The 16,474-nt window shown below is 54.4% G+C and overlaps 1 protein-coding gene across 2 annotated transcripts in view; it reads right to left on the reverse strand.

Moving 5' to 3' along the window:
* Window positions 1-16,474, reverse strand: part of KCNK5 (potassium two pore domain channel subfamily K member 5) — a 38,851-nt gene that overhangs the window by 7,157 nt on the left and 15,220 nt on the right. The window contains exon 1 of one of the 2 annotated variants that reach the window (XM_038553955.1): window positions 14,970-15,155. The exons of the other annotated variant lie outside the window; for it this stretch is intronic. Coding sequence (XP_038409883.1) covers window positions 14,970-15,140 — 171 coding nt within the window. The 5' untranslated portion in view covers window positions 15,141-15,155. Of the gene's footprint in view, window positions 1-14,969; window positions 15,156-16,474 lie in introns of those variants that run through there. 2 annotated transcript variants of the gene reach the window in all.

The following is a 16,474-nucleotide window of genomic DNA, read 5'->3' on the forward strand; positions in this document are numbered from 1 at the left end:
ATTCTCTGGATCTTTCTCTCTGCCCTGGGCTGAGCGATTTCCAGGTCTAGGCCTGGACGGATCATCAGATGTGGTGTGTACATTTCAGGGTGACTTGAAATCATGTGATCAGTCCCCACTGGGCTCCTGGCAACTCTGGGCAGCAGGTGAGAGGCCACCTGGGGAAATCCACTGGTGGCCTCAGAAGAAGCCTTATCTATTCCAGGAATGCTAATAGCTGCCAAACCTGCTTCAACCTGACAAGAATGGCCTCTACCCTCCCCATCCTTCAGTCCTTCCACCATTCACGCCAACCTGCAGGTGACAGGGCATGGACCCCAGAAGAAGGCTCACAAGCAGGGCCCAGGATTTAACCCAGGAGTTCCAGTTCTGCTCCTAAGGAGGGTCCCAGGGTGGGCCACCCAATCCAGAGACCGGGAAACTCAACCAAATTCTCCCTAACACTCTAGCCTGGGAACTAAGGGAAGAGAAGAATGAGGGATGGAAGCAAAAGAGCGAGATGGAAAGCCCAGAGTGCTAACCCACCGCGGTGTGCCTTTGGTTTGGCGGGAAGCAAGGGAGGGGCTGGTGCTGTTCTGAAGGAACAAGCAGTTTGGAGGAGCAGCAAGCCTGTGTAAACGGATCTGCAGATTCCATAAAGAATTTTCCATGATGACATGCTCATCGGACAGGCCATCAAAGCACACCACTCACTGTCCTGTCTCCTCGCGATGTTTCCAGAACATCTCTCTGCAGGCCAGGGAGTGGCACAGCGGAGGGGCAGCAGGCTGCCTGCAGCCCTCCCCTCAGAGAGCCGGCTGTCTAGCTGGCCAGGCCACTTCCACGTGAGAGCACCAGCACATTTAGATCCTAAGGGGCCTACCCATCTATCTGAAAGGTTTCCTAAAAAATTAAAACTATGGGGGCTCCTAGGTGGCTCAGTCAGTTAAGTGTCTGCCTTCAGCTCGGGTCATGATCTCAGGGTCCTGGGATGGAGCCCCACGTCGGGCTCCCTACTAAGAAGAGGGCCTGCTTCTCCCTCTCCCTCTGCCACTCCCCCTGCTTGTGCTCTCTTGTGCTCTGTGAAACAAATAAATAAAATCTTTAAAAAAATAAATGGTAGGCCCTCACCTTGCCTAGAGTGGGAAAGCTGACATCCTTCCCAATACTAACTTCAGAAAGGCCTTTGTAGTAAGACTTGGTGATTTTTTTTTTTAAAGATTTTATTTATTTATTCATGATAGTCACAGAGAGAGAGAGACAGAGAGACAGAGACACAGGCAGAGGGAGAAGCAGGCTCCATGCAGGGAGTCCGACGTGGGATTCGATCCCGAGTCTCCAGGATCGTGCCCCGGGCCAAAGGCAGGCACTAAACCGCTGCGCCACCCAGGGATCCCAAGACTTGGTGATTGGTTCGGGCTAACCAGGGGACACCCCTTGAAATAGGATGGAGTACAGACTGTGGTGCCCCCCCCCCGCCCCCACTGCTCATGCTCTCTCAAATCAAATCTTAAAAAAACAAAACAAAACCCTAAACCCATGTCTGAAGCAGGAGAATGATAAGGAGCAGGGTCCTGTGTCTTCATGTTAAACAGATGGTGATGGCTCCCTTTGGCCCTTTGTCATCTTAGCTACCCCTTGTAGAGCGGAAAGGGTCGAGCACAAGTGCCAGGGCACTTGGCCTCACAGAGAGAAAGAGTATTGAAGGGGGAACTGCACCCTGAGCAGAGGATGAGGCATTCGGAGCACCAAATCTGGTCATCCCCGTGGAGTCTCAGGAACACCAAAGCCATCCCTTCTCCTGACACAATCGGGAAGGGGTGGACTCTAGAAACTCGAACCAAAACTCTTACAGATGTCTAAGTGGGGACAGCAGAATGTCTGGCACATTCGAAAGAGGAACTGGTGAGCACTAGAAGCTAGCGCAGGTTTGTCAAGAACAAGTCATGCTCAGCTAAGTGCATCTCCCACTCTAAAGGGGTTGCAAACCCTTGAAGTTGGGCGGAATGCAGTAAATCTAGATTTCAACAAGGCAGCAGAACAGATGGGCTTAAAGATATTCCTGTGGACAAGACAGAGAAATGTAGGGCAGAGCTGGGATTAATTTGGGTCCCTTTAAAGGCAGATAAACCACCAAGAAGTATTGATCTTTATCAAGCTGGCCTGAGGTCTTCACGATCCTGCTAAGAGCCTGGCCTCTTCAATATTTTCATCAACGACACAGAAAAGATGTACAGAGATGGCTGACCAGTCTACTCTGCAAAGGATGCGAAGCTGGGGACAAGGCCAGGATGGGAAGGGAGCCAAAACACTGCAATGGCAGTTGGGAACTCAACATTACTTCCCCTGGGAAAAATGGGCCCGGACTAACAAGCTTTGATTATCTTTTAATATTTTCATGTCATACACTTTGGGTTAGAAAAGACCAGGGCAGGATCGAAGGGAGAAGTCCTTGGGTTTCAGCCGTCCACAAACTAACACTAGAAAAGTAAATACAATCTCAGGCAGTGTCAACACCTTATCTGTTCAGGGCTGGGCCGTACATGGAGAGCGCTATTCCACTCTGGGTATTGGATCCCACCCGATATGCTAACTGAGAGGGAGCAGGCGTGGCTTTTTTTTTTGGACAACGGGCTACGTCAGAAAGCACTACTCTTGGCAGTAATCCACTTCTGGTAACAGAAAGTGTTTAGGGCGAGGGCGACCACAGCACATCAGGGATACTGAAGGTGTGACTGGAGACCAGGGTTCTCAGCTGGCTGGTGGCACCCTCTGGAAGAGTTTGGAAATGCTGAGTGGGGAATGTTGTCTGCACCAGACACTGTCACAGGCACCAGGGATGACACTGTGAGAGGAGATCCGTTCCCCCCACTCATCTGTTCCAGCAGGTGACAGGGCTGGATGCCACATGCCTCACAAGATGGCCCAACCCACGATGCCAGCACTGTTCCCCCTGAGAGGGAGCCCCCTAAAGGCCATCTGTGCCTTGGGAATCATTCAGTACATGCTAAGGAGACACCAACCCTAAGAGTACAGTAACCAAAGAAGGCATTCTGGTTGGGAGCGCTGAGGTAGAAAAATTGGGTTTCCTGCCTTTCCCCCTGCCAATGCTATGCCCTCTGGGGCATCGCCTGCAGCCTCCGCCTTCAACCTTGGCTTATCAGGGAACCACTTTCTCCATGACCTCCGTTCTCTCTCCACGGGCATTCAGGAAGGGGTAGGCAAAGGGGGCATTCTGAAGGGTCCCAGTGTCCCCAGGGCTAGAAGCATCACCAGCCCTTCCAACAATCCAGTGGCAGTTCTGCCCACTGGTCAGGTCACGAAACAGACTGAGAGAGGTTAGGTGGCAGTACTGGGCTAGGTTCTAGACTGTCCGGTTGTAAGTCATCAGGGCTTCCCCCCTCCCGCTGGGCATACCCCAATACCCTCTGCTGCTGTCTCCTCTCTGCTCATGGGCACCAAGAGCTGGCCCGGGTAATCAGCTTGGCTCCATCCCAATGCTGGGGTGGGAAGTAGGATTTGAGCTGCATAATGGTGGATACCCTGTGCGGGGGTGTATATACACACATTATCTAACCGGCTCTTCCTGTGATCCTGCCAGGTGTCACTCGACAGATAAGGAAACTGAGGCCTGGGCGGTGGGGAAGGCAAAAGTCCAGATGTTGGACCTGGGGGCCTGTTCCCACCATGCATAGCTAAAGCTCTGGCGGGGACGACTCTGTGGGTATGTTCTGGTCAGGGTCACTGAGCAGGATGCAGGGGGAGGTCTCCCAGAACAAAGGGCCTGACCCAGGACTGAGGTCATCCCTGGGTTACGGAGTGTGGCATGGGGGAGCCAGGCCAACACCCCATTAGACACGGTGTCCTGTCCCCAGGGTTAGGGAAATAGCTCTCGCAGGAGGAGGCGGCCCCTGTTCACTCACACGATTCTTTAACTTGGCTCCCAAATTCACACAAGACAATATTTTCATTTTCCACGTAAGCCTGGAGAGTGATGGGAGAAGGTGATACTGCACACAGTCTGGGCCCAGCTCTTGTTTGGGGAAGGAACAGAGCTCCTGCCTGGGTCACCCTCATGATAAAGTAGCTGAGATTTATCGAGGGCTTTCTACGCACCAAGTGTTGTACTAACACTTTACTTCCTTTAGCTCATTTAACAAGGACAGAATCCTGCTGGGAAGATACTGTAATTTTTTCCATTTTGCAAATGAAAATTTAAGACTTAGAGAGGTTAAGTAAGTAGCCTAAGGTCAGAATGCTAAAAGTGAAGCCAGAAGAGCCTTGACTAGACGTGGTTATCCTGCCTGTCCGTCCCCTACCCCACCCCAAAGGCCACAGGAAGGAGGCCAGTGCATACTTCCACCCTTTTGCACCAGCTGAAAAAACAGTGCCCTAAAACCAGTCCATCCACTCTGACCAGAGCTCAGCATTTCTAGCCAGGCCTCCAGGGAGGTGACATGCCCTTGCCCTGGCTTCAGGCAATCAGCTGCCCTGACCCCACCCTCGTGGGCTCTCACTGTCCCCAAAATACGGTTCCCGGACAGCTCTGTTTCCCCCGGGGATCCGGGGTTTCCCAGGCAGAGGCAGCTGCCAGGCCTCCCCTTCCTGGAGACACCCATCATGTGGGCACTTCCGGAGTTTGGGACATGATGCCCACCTCCAAACATAGGCAGGTGGGGCTGAGGTCAGGCTTCTCCCCTCATCCACCTGGGCAGGGGCAGTGGGTACCCAGGGGCGTGGTACTGGAGCTAGGGGTGCAGCCTGGCTGGGGATGACAGCTATCTGGCACCCAGGGACCTACTCTCCACCTTGCCTCCAGCTCCCAGGCAGACATCAGGGATGAACTAAAGAGCTCTTCCGTGCTATGCAGGATGCAGTAGGATGGAGCCCTCTTGATGGCAGCTTCCACTGGACCCACTGGCTGTTGGGGGCATACAAGCTGAGCGTCCTTTATGGATCTCTGGCCACCTTTCACCCTGAGTTTGTTTCAACCAAATCACTTGGTGCCTCTAGCCTGGAAGGTGAAATAAGGCTCATGGCCACACAGGCAGGGTGCTTGGCAAGACAGAAAGGGCTTTCATCGTCCCTCTCACCTGGCCCTTCTGGGGCCCCCTCATGAGGTGGGCGGGGACCACTTATGAATCCTTATTTCATAGATTAGAATATTTGAATAGCAGCTGATTTTGAGCACTTAAGTGACGGATACTGACCAAGAGCCTACAGTCACTTAGCTCATCAAATCTTTACAACCCAAAAATGTGGGGGCTGTTACCCCCAATTACAGTTGAGGACACAGAGGCTAAGTAAGTAGCTTAGTCATAAAGTAAGTCATATAGCTAGTCAGGGGTGGAGCTGGGCAGTGAACCTGGGCAGTCTGGCTCTTAATCCCTGTGCTTAGAGATGAGGAGAGGGGGTTGGGCCATGCAGAGTGGTCTTCTCAGCTACAAGAAGTGGAGTCAGATCTCTTGAACACAACTTCCCAAGCAATTGTGAGAGAAATGTCTGGAGAAATGCAGACACCTAGAACATAAGCTCCATGATGGCAGGACTTTTATCTGTTTTCTACTGCTGTATTCCCAGAGTCTAGAACACTGCCTGGGATAGAGGACAGACACTGGAGGATGAGTTGGTCTAGGTCAGAGAGTATACACTCCTTTTAGTTAAGTTCCTCACCCAAGTAACAAGTATTTGTTGAGCAACTACTGTGTGCCAGGCAGTGTTCTAGGCTCTGGGAATACAGCAGTAGAAAAGACACTGGCACTGAGGGTGGTGGTGGCGGGGAAGGGGTTCCTAGACTTTGAGAGGGGGCAGAGGGAGGCAGATGAAAGCCCCCTCGGTCAAAGCCAAGATGACAAAGTGAGTGGCTGTGGGGCTGGGAAGAGTCCCTGGGGACACTTGAAGGACTGTCTTTTCTGTAGGAAGGGGAGGCAGTCCCTGGACCAAGCAGTCTTGAGGGTAGCAAGTGAGCAGAGAACAGGAAAAGGAATTAAAAAAAAAAATCACCACTGGTAGAAATGCCTTACTTAGTAAGGAGCTGGGCACCTTCCTCACTGAATCCTTACAAGCCCCTGCGTGGCTCAGCCTGAACCCTGCATCTAGGGAGGCTGAGGGCTCCCGTGCCCTCTTCAGGGCAGAGAAGCTCATGGAAACTTGGCACTGGCCTGGCTGTGAATCTGGGGGGTCTCCCAATTGCTAACACCAAGTCTCTGGGTAAATAACATAGGCTTTCAGACTCAGTTTCTCCATCCGCCAAGAGTAGCACCTACCCTGAGCATACGAGAAGTTTGCAGGGCAGCAACACAGGCCTTCATCGTAAGCACTCAATACATGGATCTGCAATCGATGCTATGGCTCGTTACGTGTGTGCATCAGGAAACCAGACCCTGTGAGGACTTGAGACCCAGGGGGAGAGACTGTATGTCCTCAAGGCTAAATCAAAGGGGTTAAGCTCCCTGTACCTGGAGGACAGGCCAGGGTGAGAACAGGGGATACCATCCCCAAGCTTCCTTCCTCACCCCACTCCTATCACCTTTTCCCACCTCTTTCTATTCTAACAGTGAAAGCTGTCCTTTCTCCTCCTGCTTCCTCAGGCACAGGGTGACTTCTACACTGACGATGACCTAATGACTGAAGAGGGGATGACCTAATGACTGAAGAGGGGGATTGCGAGATGCTAGGGGAGGGGGGGGAGATGCTAGGGGAAGGGGGCACGGGTGTGTGTTACAGCTCTCCCTGGAGGAAGCAGAGGCATGGTCTAAGAGGTCCTGCTCCATCCCTCAGAAGCCCCATCTCTCCTGGTCTCTGCCCCAGGAGGCTCCCAGGACCCTGGCCAGCTTCCCCAATGCCCAGGCAAGACAAGCAGGCTATGAGGGAAACAACGCCACACACTACAGCCCCTGACACTGTGTCTGCCAGAAGGAGCTGAGGCCAGGGTGCTAGCCTGTCTGAACCCTCGTCCCGGCTCCCCATCCGTCTGCCCTCAGCTTCACAATGCCTACCTACCACCTGCTGTGCTCTCTCCCTGCATGTCCCTGTCTGTCCACACATCCATCTAGTCTAAAAGGAACCCCTCCGAACAGGGAGTTGAGGGTGGGTGTCGAGGCCCTGTAGGGGGTGTTCTGAACAGGACAGACCTGAGTGGAGATTAGTAAACCTATCTTAGGTACTTTCCAAGCAAGTATGTGCAGTTTGGACTTGTTTAGAGCAATGTTTTTCACATCCTTTAATCCCTGAACTAATGAACAGATAAAGGGAGGAGGGGAGGACCCCAGAGCCTGTGCCGGGAAGTCTGAGAAGCAGGAGTGGGTTTGTTGGGGACTAGTGGGTAAAGCTTGTCTGTCCAGCTGCTGGGTCAGTCCTCCTGGGGCCACTGGCAGATCAAAGGTATCTTGGCCAGAAGGTGAGCACCTGTTAACTATCTTACTCCTAAGACCAATTAGAGAGTTGAAGACTGTTGGTTAAACCCTCAGGGATCTCTAGCCTCTCTCTCTCTCTCTCTCTCTCTCTCTGCACCACTCAGAGGGACTTCTCCAGCTCTTCCTAACTGGGGCTGGGGGCGGGGCTGCTGGGCTTGTTATCAGATGAGGACACTAAGGCCCAGAGACCTTAGATACCACACAGCCATCAAGGCAGGGGCAGTCAGTCCCGGCTGCCCTGGGCAGTGAACAAGCTCCACCAAGGATTCTTTACCCTGGGGTGATGGGTGCACACACCAGGCTCCCAGTTTCCACCTCCCCGTCCGGAGCACCCTCGCCGACCTCTCACCTCAGCCCAGGTGACCGGGGTGTGGCTGGGAGGGCAGGTGCGCTTTGTGAGCAAGGGACTGGCGAGGGCCAGGTGGTGCCACCCAGATCCCTGTGCCAGCTGCAGGCCCAGCTCGCCAGGCCCCGTCGCTCCCAGGAAAGGAGCAGGTGTCTGTTGGCAGGTGCAGAACCCAAGGGGGCAGGGCCACACAGTGTCTCGGTTGAGACCAGACTTCAGCTACTGCACCATGGACTTTGTTAACCTCCTTTTTGTTATCTGCACTTGCAGATGTGCTCCAGTGCCTACCCAGAGTAATCGTATAAGGGTTTTCTAAAAGAAGAAAGACAAATCGTTGGAGGTATGCTAGGATGGCTGAAGACCCAGGCTCAGCTCCACTCGGCCAGTCACTTGCCGAGATTCTCCAGAAACCCCTGACCTCTGCCCGTTCCCTTCTCTGTGAAAGGAGGAGGTTGGCCTAATGACTTGCTGGGGTCCCCCTGCCTGTACAAGTCCTATTTTTCTCTGCCCAGAACCATGATGTCTAAGCCCAGTTCAGCACTTCCCAAGTCCCCAGTCCATAGCACATTCGAGAAAACACATTTTCATTCCCAAGACTCCACTCACTGGCCACCAGCTCCAGCACCTCCTGAGCCCCCAGCAATTGAGGTCACCTAGGTCAGGAGTGAGCCCTGTTCCTGAATCACACTTCCTTTCTAGTGCCCCCATAGGTCCTACTGCAGGATGGAGAAGGTGCCTCAGTGCATCCACTCCTCTTTGGTCCTTAAAGTAATGTGCCGGTGCTGGTCCAGGCTGCCCTCCCTCAGCCCAGGTGTCTTGGGTGGGGCTGCGTATAAAGCACAATCCTCTGCAGTGTTGGTCACACCTACAGAAACCCACGCAACCTCATTAGGCAGGGTAGAAAGTGATCCAACGCCCTCTCCTCCATGCACACCTGAGGGGTCACTCCTACAGTGCCTATCCTGGGGTGCACATAGAGATGGTCTGGGGGGAGCTTGGGAAAGTATTCATGCCTGGGTCCTACCCTCAGGGAAGCAGCCAGAAATGGTCTGGGGCATGGAACTCGGATGCTTAAAGCTGCCCCAAGTGACTCTAATGCTATATAGAGCCAATTCAAAGCCACTGCCCTAGACCCAAGTCATCTTCCCTGTTGAAGGAAGACTGGAGTCCAGCCCCACCCCAGTGCAGCAGGCCTTGGAAGCATGGCTGTTCTCCGGTCCACCTTTGGGCTGCCCCTTGCACACCCTCCTGAGACATCTCTCACCAGCCTTCGCGGATTGCAGAAGCACTGCTAGATCTCATGCTCACTGGGGCAAGTCTGTGCCAGAGGTGAGCACATTTTCAGCAGAAATCTCTGGATTTCCGACTTTCTCAGGCCTCAGAGCCCTGTCTGTACTCAGGATGGACAATAAAAACAAGGCAGGTGACCCTGCCCCCATTGTTCTCTGGCTGGGAGCCCCTCCCATGAGAGCTGAGTCCAGGGACTGGCTGACCTGGGAGGGCTGCAGGTTTGGCTAAAGCAAACAGTGAAGGGCTGGTGGGGTCTGAACTCAGGATGGGACGTCAGCAAGTATTCTCAGGCCCGTGGAAGGCTCAGCAGATGAGTAAGACTGGAAATGCCTGTGTGTATAGGCACAGGGGACCTCTGTGGCCCAGCTTGGGTCTCACAGCACTGCTGCCTGAGAGCTGGCCATGGGAGTAGGAAAGCATTTCTTCCCAGCCCAACACACACAAGATGACCCTCCATAACTATAGTCTCTAATCTACCTCCTGATTCATCTACTTAAGGACTCAAGGCAGATGAGACACCTAATGACAAGAGGGACATCCTTTGGCCACCTGAGCTTCTCTACCCACCAATTCACACCCATTGTCCTGCCAGGGTGACTGTGGGCCGGCCGATGGCCCTGTGCTGTTATTTGTTCCCTTTCTGGGATGCTGTGGCCTGGGGCCTGGGTTCATGACATGACTCCTTCCATGCCCCCAGACACCAAATCCTGGGAGTGTCTGACATCTCTCTGCCTTGACAGATGCAGAGAAAACTGTTCAGCCAGGACCCCCACACGGGAGCACGGGGACTCTGGAGCGAGAGGCCCTGCACAGGGTTCAGCTTCTGGCTTGTCCTTCCCAAGCAAGCCAGCAGATCTCTCTGTTGACGGCTCCCTTCCTGGCCTTCCTTGTTAGAGCCCCTGGCCCAAACCCACCCATCATCAGGCACCTCTCATACCTAGAACTCCTCTGGCCCTAACACCATTTAAGACCAAGACACTGTAGGAAAAAGAGGCAAAACGGATATTCCTATTCCCCCCATTCTGTAGCTGAGGAAATCAGAGAGGGCTAATAACACAGTAGAAGTCACACAGCAAGGTGATGACAAAGCGCAGAGCAGAAGCAGCCAGAAACCCCTGACTCTCTCTCAGTTGAGGGCCCTTTCCATCAAACAACCAGACTGTCTACCACCCATCCCGGGAGTGGGCTGAGAAATGCCAACCAAAGTGGAGCGGGGAAGGGACAGGTAACAGGTGGCGAAGAGCTGTGAAAGGGCTGGGCGGACCTAGTCGTGGTATTATTTGGGAGAAGTGTATGCTTAGGCTCCCTGTGCCCAACCCCCAGGAGGGTTCGATTTGCCCCGACCTTGCAGCGGTGGAAGGAGCAAACATGGGGAAGTCACTATCCACGGTAGGTTTCTAAAAACAGCCCTCGAGCAGGCCACAAAGGAGGTCACAGGAACTGCTGACTTGCCATCTCCCCCTCCAGGGCTGATGACCTGAGGGAGATCTAGTTCACCATCAGCCGGTCTGGCTGGCCCACCTCCTGCCAGCTTGCTTCCCATCCTCCAGAGCTCAGGTCTGCGTGTTGGCCTGGACTACACACAGGGAAGGCCAATCCACTTCAAAGTCCTGAATATCATGTTTGGGACCCTCCACGAGCAGCACGGGGACAGACCAAGGAAGGCCTGGGCTTTGAAGCAGACATGCCTGGATTCAAATCCGGGCTCTACCACCATTCACCAGCAGGTCACGTGGGCCATGTCCTCTCCCCTCTCTCGGAGCTTCACTTTCTGCATCTGACAGGTGGAGTACCAAGACTGTCAGATTCGGGTGCAGATTATGTGAAATCATGCACGGCTCGATGCCAGGCATACAGGTGTGCTTCCAACACAGGTAACAGACAGAAAAGTGAACGTGGGAAGAAGAAGGGGGTGGGGAGGCCGCCTCCATTCTGGGGATGTACACCTGCTGTACAGGGCCTTCAGAGCCCTGGACAAGATAGATGGGCTCGCTGTCAACAGCAATGCCCTCCTTCCCAGGCACCCCCACCCAGAAGACTGGGGCTTTGGACAATGGTTTATCTCCCCAGATAGACTATGAGCTCTGAAGGCAGCGTTCACTCCTCCCTTACTCCTAGAACAGAATCTGGTGCTAGTAAGTACTCAATATTAATGAGTAACCCAGTCTCCAAGACGTACGCCTTTCACAACCACTCCCTCCAGGGAACCAGGATGGGTGCTGGTGGTGTTTAGGGTGGGTTCTGGCTCCAGGGAAGGAGGTGGGCAGTCCCAGTAGTTTCAGGCAGCCTGGTTTGATGGCTCTGTGTTTCTCTGCCCCACCGCCTTTCCCTGATCTCACCCCACCCCACCTATCTTCAGGGCTAAAGCCCCCACAGGTCCCAGCCCTGGTGAGTCAGCTGCCCTGCAGACTTTGGAACCATCAGGATTTTAGAGGAAGGAGGTAGGAGGGTGGGGAAGGATGAGAGCCCAGGAGGCACGTCAGGGTTGAGGGCCACAGGTCTCTCCTACGTGGCCTGCTTTCCCGCTACCCCAGTGGTGGGAGAGGACAATCTGTTCCATGAAGCTCTGAAGCTCTCTGGAGCTCTTGTGGCTGCCTGCCTTGGGCTCCCTTGCTGGGACCCCCAGGACAAGGTTCCCACCACCACGGACAGCCCCCCAAACTCATGCCTCCATGGTACAAAACCTGTCCTGATACCTGCCACCTCCATGCCTCCCGGTCACACTGGTACCCTTGAGAGTAGGCTGTGGCTGACTCGGCCCTCGTCTCCTCTCTCTCCTCTCTCGTCTCATCTCGCAGAGCACACCAGACCCAGGGGCCCTGTGAATAGCCCCTCTACTGGCTCCCTCCTCCTCTCCCTCTCGCTTGACCCCATGGCTGGTGGCTCTGGGTAATAAGTAACCACCCACCCTTGAAGCCTGGGGTTCTGATGATAAGGAATTAATAAGCTTACCCATTTATTAGAATTTAAGATGACTAGATGGTTAAACTGTAAACTCCTTCACTAATTAAAAAAAAAAAAAAAAAGCGCAGAGGGGTCCTGCGGGGTGGGTGGTATGAATTCTGCATGAGGGGTGGGCAGCTGAGTTTCTCTACTCCTACGGGGTAACCCCCCTGCCCGTTTCTTACACACCACCCATACCCGCGGCACCCAATGCGGGCTCCACTGCCTCCGAGCATGATCCCACCCTACCCCTCTCCACAAAGCCCCCTGGCAGGATCCTCCTGAGGGCCAACCACCTGTCACAAAATCCTTCCTTATTGTCGGGACTTTCAGCTAAATCCCGCCGGCTGCACTCCAAGCCCATTTCCGCCGTTGCAGTCTCCAGCTGGTGACGGACAACAGCTGGCCTCCATCCTCCCTGGAATAAATTGTACCAGAAACTACCGGCAAAGTGGCACAGGCATTTCGGGGTGGATGGTACACCTCCCCCTTGCGGGAAGGGTTGGGGGGTGGGTGGCAGCTTCTACCTCCGTGGCCCCCAAAGCCCGGGTCAAATCAAGAAGACTGAGTCCGGATCAGAGGCAGGGGTCCAGACCGCAATGCCAGGCGACCGTGAGGATCCCGGGGCCAGATACAAGGAGCACCCCCCCACTCCCCAGACCACCATGGATTTCACACACTAATTGCACCAGCGTCTCTGGCCGCCAAGGCCCCGTTTGGAGATCACAGAAATGAGACACAAATAGGATCCCCAAAAGGTTGCGGGAAAGGAACAGGAGCCAGGTATACGCCACCAGTGCTGCCCCCCACCCGCTGGCCACTTGCCCCCACTGCCACCCCCACCCTGGCGGGGGCAGATCAGGCACAGCCGCCTCGGCCTTTTCCACCTCACAGGGAAGGGACGGTCCCCAGCCCACCTCCTGCCCCCAGCAGACTGGGGCGTGGACGTGACCGAGGTGAAGAAAAACACAGCCTTTCTGTGCTGAAGGTATGGAAAAATACAGGCAGGCCCTCCTAGCACAGAGGCTGGCTGAGGTGAGGGCTAGTGTGGGCCCTGGGTAGTGAGGCCCAGGACCGGGGGACAGGCCTGGTGACGCGCAATGGAAACGCTCCGGATGGCAGAGCCGGAGAGGCACGCCTGGGGGGACAGCCCCACTGCAAAACCCACGAGGCAGAAAGTGTCAGGACCACGGCTCGCCTTCTCGTTCACAAGGGCTGTGATTTTAAGCAAAAAGCATTTCGAGTCTGCTCCCCCGCTAACGCCCACCCAGGCTGTAGCAGCCCTCAATCTGGTTGGCAGGGTGCAGGAACAGCCAGGGCACAGGCCGGCAGGGGCCAGCTATCCCCCGGCCAGAAAAACCACAACCTCACTTCCTCACGTGTAAAACGGGACTGACGCTGCCTCCCTGCCGACTCTCAGGGGTATGGATCCGAAAGCTTGATTCATGAGGACGTGACAAGTACGAAGCAGGTACACAGGCAAAGCTAGAGCTGCTCCTAACTTACGAACTTCTGGCTTCTAAACGCCCAGTGTTGTCGGGGTAGGCTTTCTTTCAGACTCCTGAGGCATTGTGTGTGGCCAGGGAAGGCTCAAAGACAGGAAGGTAAGTGGCACCAGATTTCCAAGTCACCCAGAGGTCAGGCAGGACAGCGAAACCAGCTCCTCCCGTGGCTGCATCCTGTCTCCCCAGCAGAACTCAGTTTCCCACGAAACTCTACAGGGCAGGCTCGTCCTGAGAGGTCCATTTACCCTCAAGCCTGCTGAAGATGGCTGTCTGTCCTGGGCCACTGAGGGTGAACAAGTGACCCAACAGTGGGCTTCCAGCACACAGCCTCTCCCCTCCCAGGAAAAGGGGTGAGACAAGACGGCAGGATGTGAAGAGGGTTCCCTTCACCCTCACTCCCACCCAGCAGCCCTGGGGTATTCCCTTCTCTGGAGGGGCAAAAGTACAGCTGTGCTGGCCTGCTACGAATGCCACATCTGGCCGGGCACCAGCCCCAAGCCCCATGCAGAACCCACCCAGCCAACTTAACCCAAGGAAAGATGGGACCAGAAGCATGGACGACCTTCCTTTGCACTGCACAGCACAAAGCTGGGGCTACTGGTTTGCTAAGCATTTGCTGAGCACAGGCCATATGCCCTGCTGCTGTGAGCCCAATGAGGGAAGTGCAAGACACAGGCCCTGCCTAGGACTCGTGGTCCTAACTAGGGACAGGCAGGCAGACAGGAAGTTACATGATGGTGGACAACACAACAAAGCAGCGGCCAAATGTCGAGGCCAGGACAAGCCCTGGGGCTTGAACCGTGCCCTCATCCAATTCCCAACAACTGGGCACGAAGTAGGACAAGAAGCCCAAACACAGATGGGGAAACGGAGGCTCACAAAACACAAGGGGCTAGGGCAGAGCAATCTCCCAGCCAGATGCTTCCCCCAGCTCTGAAAACTGCCTGCCCTTCCTCCCCAGCCCCACCCTTGGGTTTTCCATCTTTCCTGGCCCGGGGCCCCCTACCATATACCCCAGAAGGAAGCTGGAAACCCCTACAAGTTCCATCAGTCACCCCTATTTCCATTCTTTCCACATTTGAGGTGGAAGATGTGTTCTCAGTTCTCACTGCAAGGGGAAGATGTGCCAGGTGGCCAGCAGATTCATCCAACCGGTGAATCTGAACTTCAGGTATAGGCTTTCCTCTCAAGGACCCAGGAAGAGTTGATGCTTCACTGGACACCAGCAGGCTGAGGGAATGGGGTAGAGCAGGTGATCAAAAGGAATTGAGACCCAAAAACAACAACTGGAGATCCATCCGTGAAACCTGACTCACACGCCATAGCCTGGTCCCACCTCCACTGAACCGAGCCTGACCCACGACACCAGGAACGACCCTCCCGCCAAACACACGGTCATCTGAGTCTCATGTGGCTCTGAGGGCCAGGCGGTCGGTCCACAGCTCTCTGCAATCTCGCACTTTCTGGGGCTGCGGGGGTGGGTGTGCTCACCTCAGAAGAGCTTGCAAGTTTCCAGTGGGTGGGACAGAGAAACCACCTCCTACAGGTTCTCGGCGCATCACGCTCCACGTTCTGCGGCGGCCAGGCCAGGCCAGCTCTCCCTCTCCCACACCAGAGCAGGAATGGAATTTGACTAGACACCGAGAGAAGCCAGTGTGCCATTAGAAACCTCAACAGATTCCTATCAACACTCCAGTGCTGTCCAAGAGAACTCTCTGTGCTCATGGAATGTTCTATATCTGAACAGTCCCATGTGGCTACCAAGCCTTTGAAATGGGGCCAGTGTGACTGAGGAACTAAATTTTAATTTAAAATTAGGCAGCCACAATATTTAGTATCGTGTTAAAATAAAATTAATTAGGAACATGTGGGCAGGGATTACCATACTGACACAGAGTCAAACATAAGCATCCTACCCAAATGCTGTCCTAGGCAGGGGTCTGTCTTCCCCTGGACCCTCAGGCCGTGCGTGGTCTGCGGCACGCTCCAGATTCTGAATTAGATGCATGCTGACCCAAATCTTGCCTGCTTGTGCTTTTTGTTCATCTGAAAGGCAGGGCAAGATCTCCCTGTACCCCAGTGGGGCTTGCCAGAGCTGGAAGCAACATGACACTGGTCCACGGGCCTCCGGAAGACACCACTCCCCTGCAGGGGACACGGACCCCAGGACTGGGTACAGCTGCTGGGGCTCCCCTGGCTCTGCTGGGTATCTCTTGGGGAACTATGCTCTCTTCTTGGTGACTGCCAACTCGCAAGTCCAGTCTCTAATGGCTTGGTCTGTGGGCCCAAGGGCCACCTGGTTTCCCTAGTCTGTGAGACCTTTCCCCTCCAAGTGTTCAATGGCACTGCTGCCTGGGACGTCGTCGCTTTGGCAGCGGAATTTAAGAGTAACAGCAAGCCAATGTTCCAGCAATCACAGAACTAATGCTGGGCTTCAAGGTGTGTCCTGTTAAAACTCTGGTTTGCTTTGTGCTTTGTGCACCTCATATGTTAAAAACAGCAAGCCTAGAAGTGGCTAATGATATATAAATTCAGTCTCTTTAAGGGGGATTCAACAGCGTTTCAGAAAACCTGGAAGTAAGAGAAAGAAAAAGGCAGCCACCATCATCCTGCCTCTACCTCAACACAAATCGTCTTCTGTTTTTACGTGGAGTCTCCATGACTCAATGCTAACAGAACCACATGCGAACTTGAGCGTCCTGGCTGGCTGCCCTCACCCCCAGTCCTGTTTTTGTCTACCTGGAAGCCTGGCTCACAGTTCAGTCCCAATTTGAGAAATACCAACTGAAGCCCTGGGAGGCCACCCCTGCCCCCCCAGGGCCCGGGCAGCTCCAGCACCAACCAAGTGTCCCTGTGGGAGTCTGTCTGAGGGGTCCCATCCCCAGGCCACACAGCCCAAGACAGTGCAGAGCAGTTGAGGGGAGAGGCATGAAGGGGTGTGTCCATAGACATAAGATCAGCTTCAGGAAGGGGAATTTTTTAAGACCTGTAGACGA

The sequence above is a fragment of the Canis lupus genome, chromosome 12 (assembly GCF_011100685.1).
Source record: "Canis lupus familiaris isolate Mischka breed German Shepherd chromosome 12, alternate assembly UU_Cfam_GSD_1.0, whole genome shotgun sequence".
NCBI lineage: Eukaryota > Metazoa > Chordata > Mammalia > Carnivora > Canidae > Canis > Canis lupus.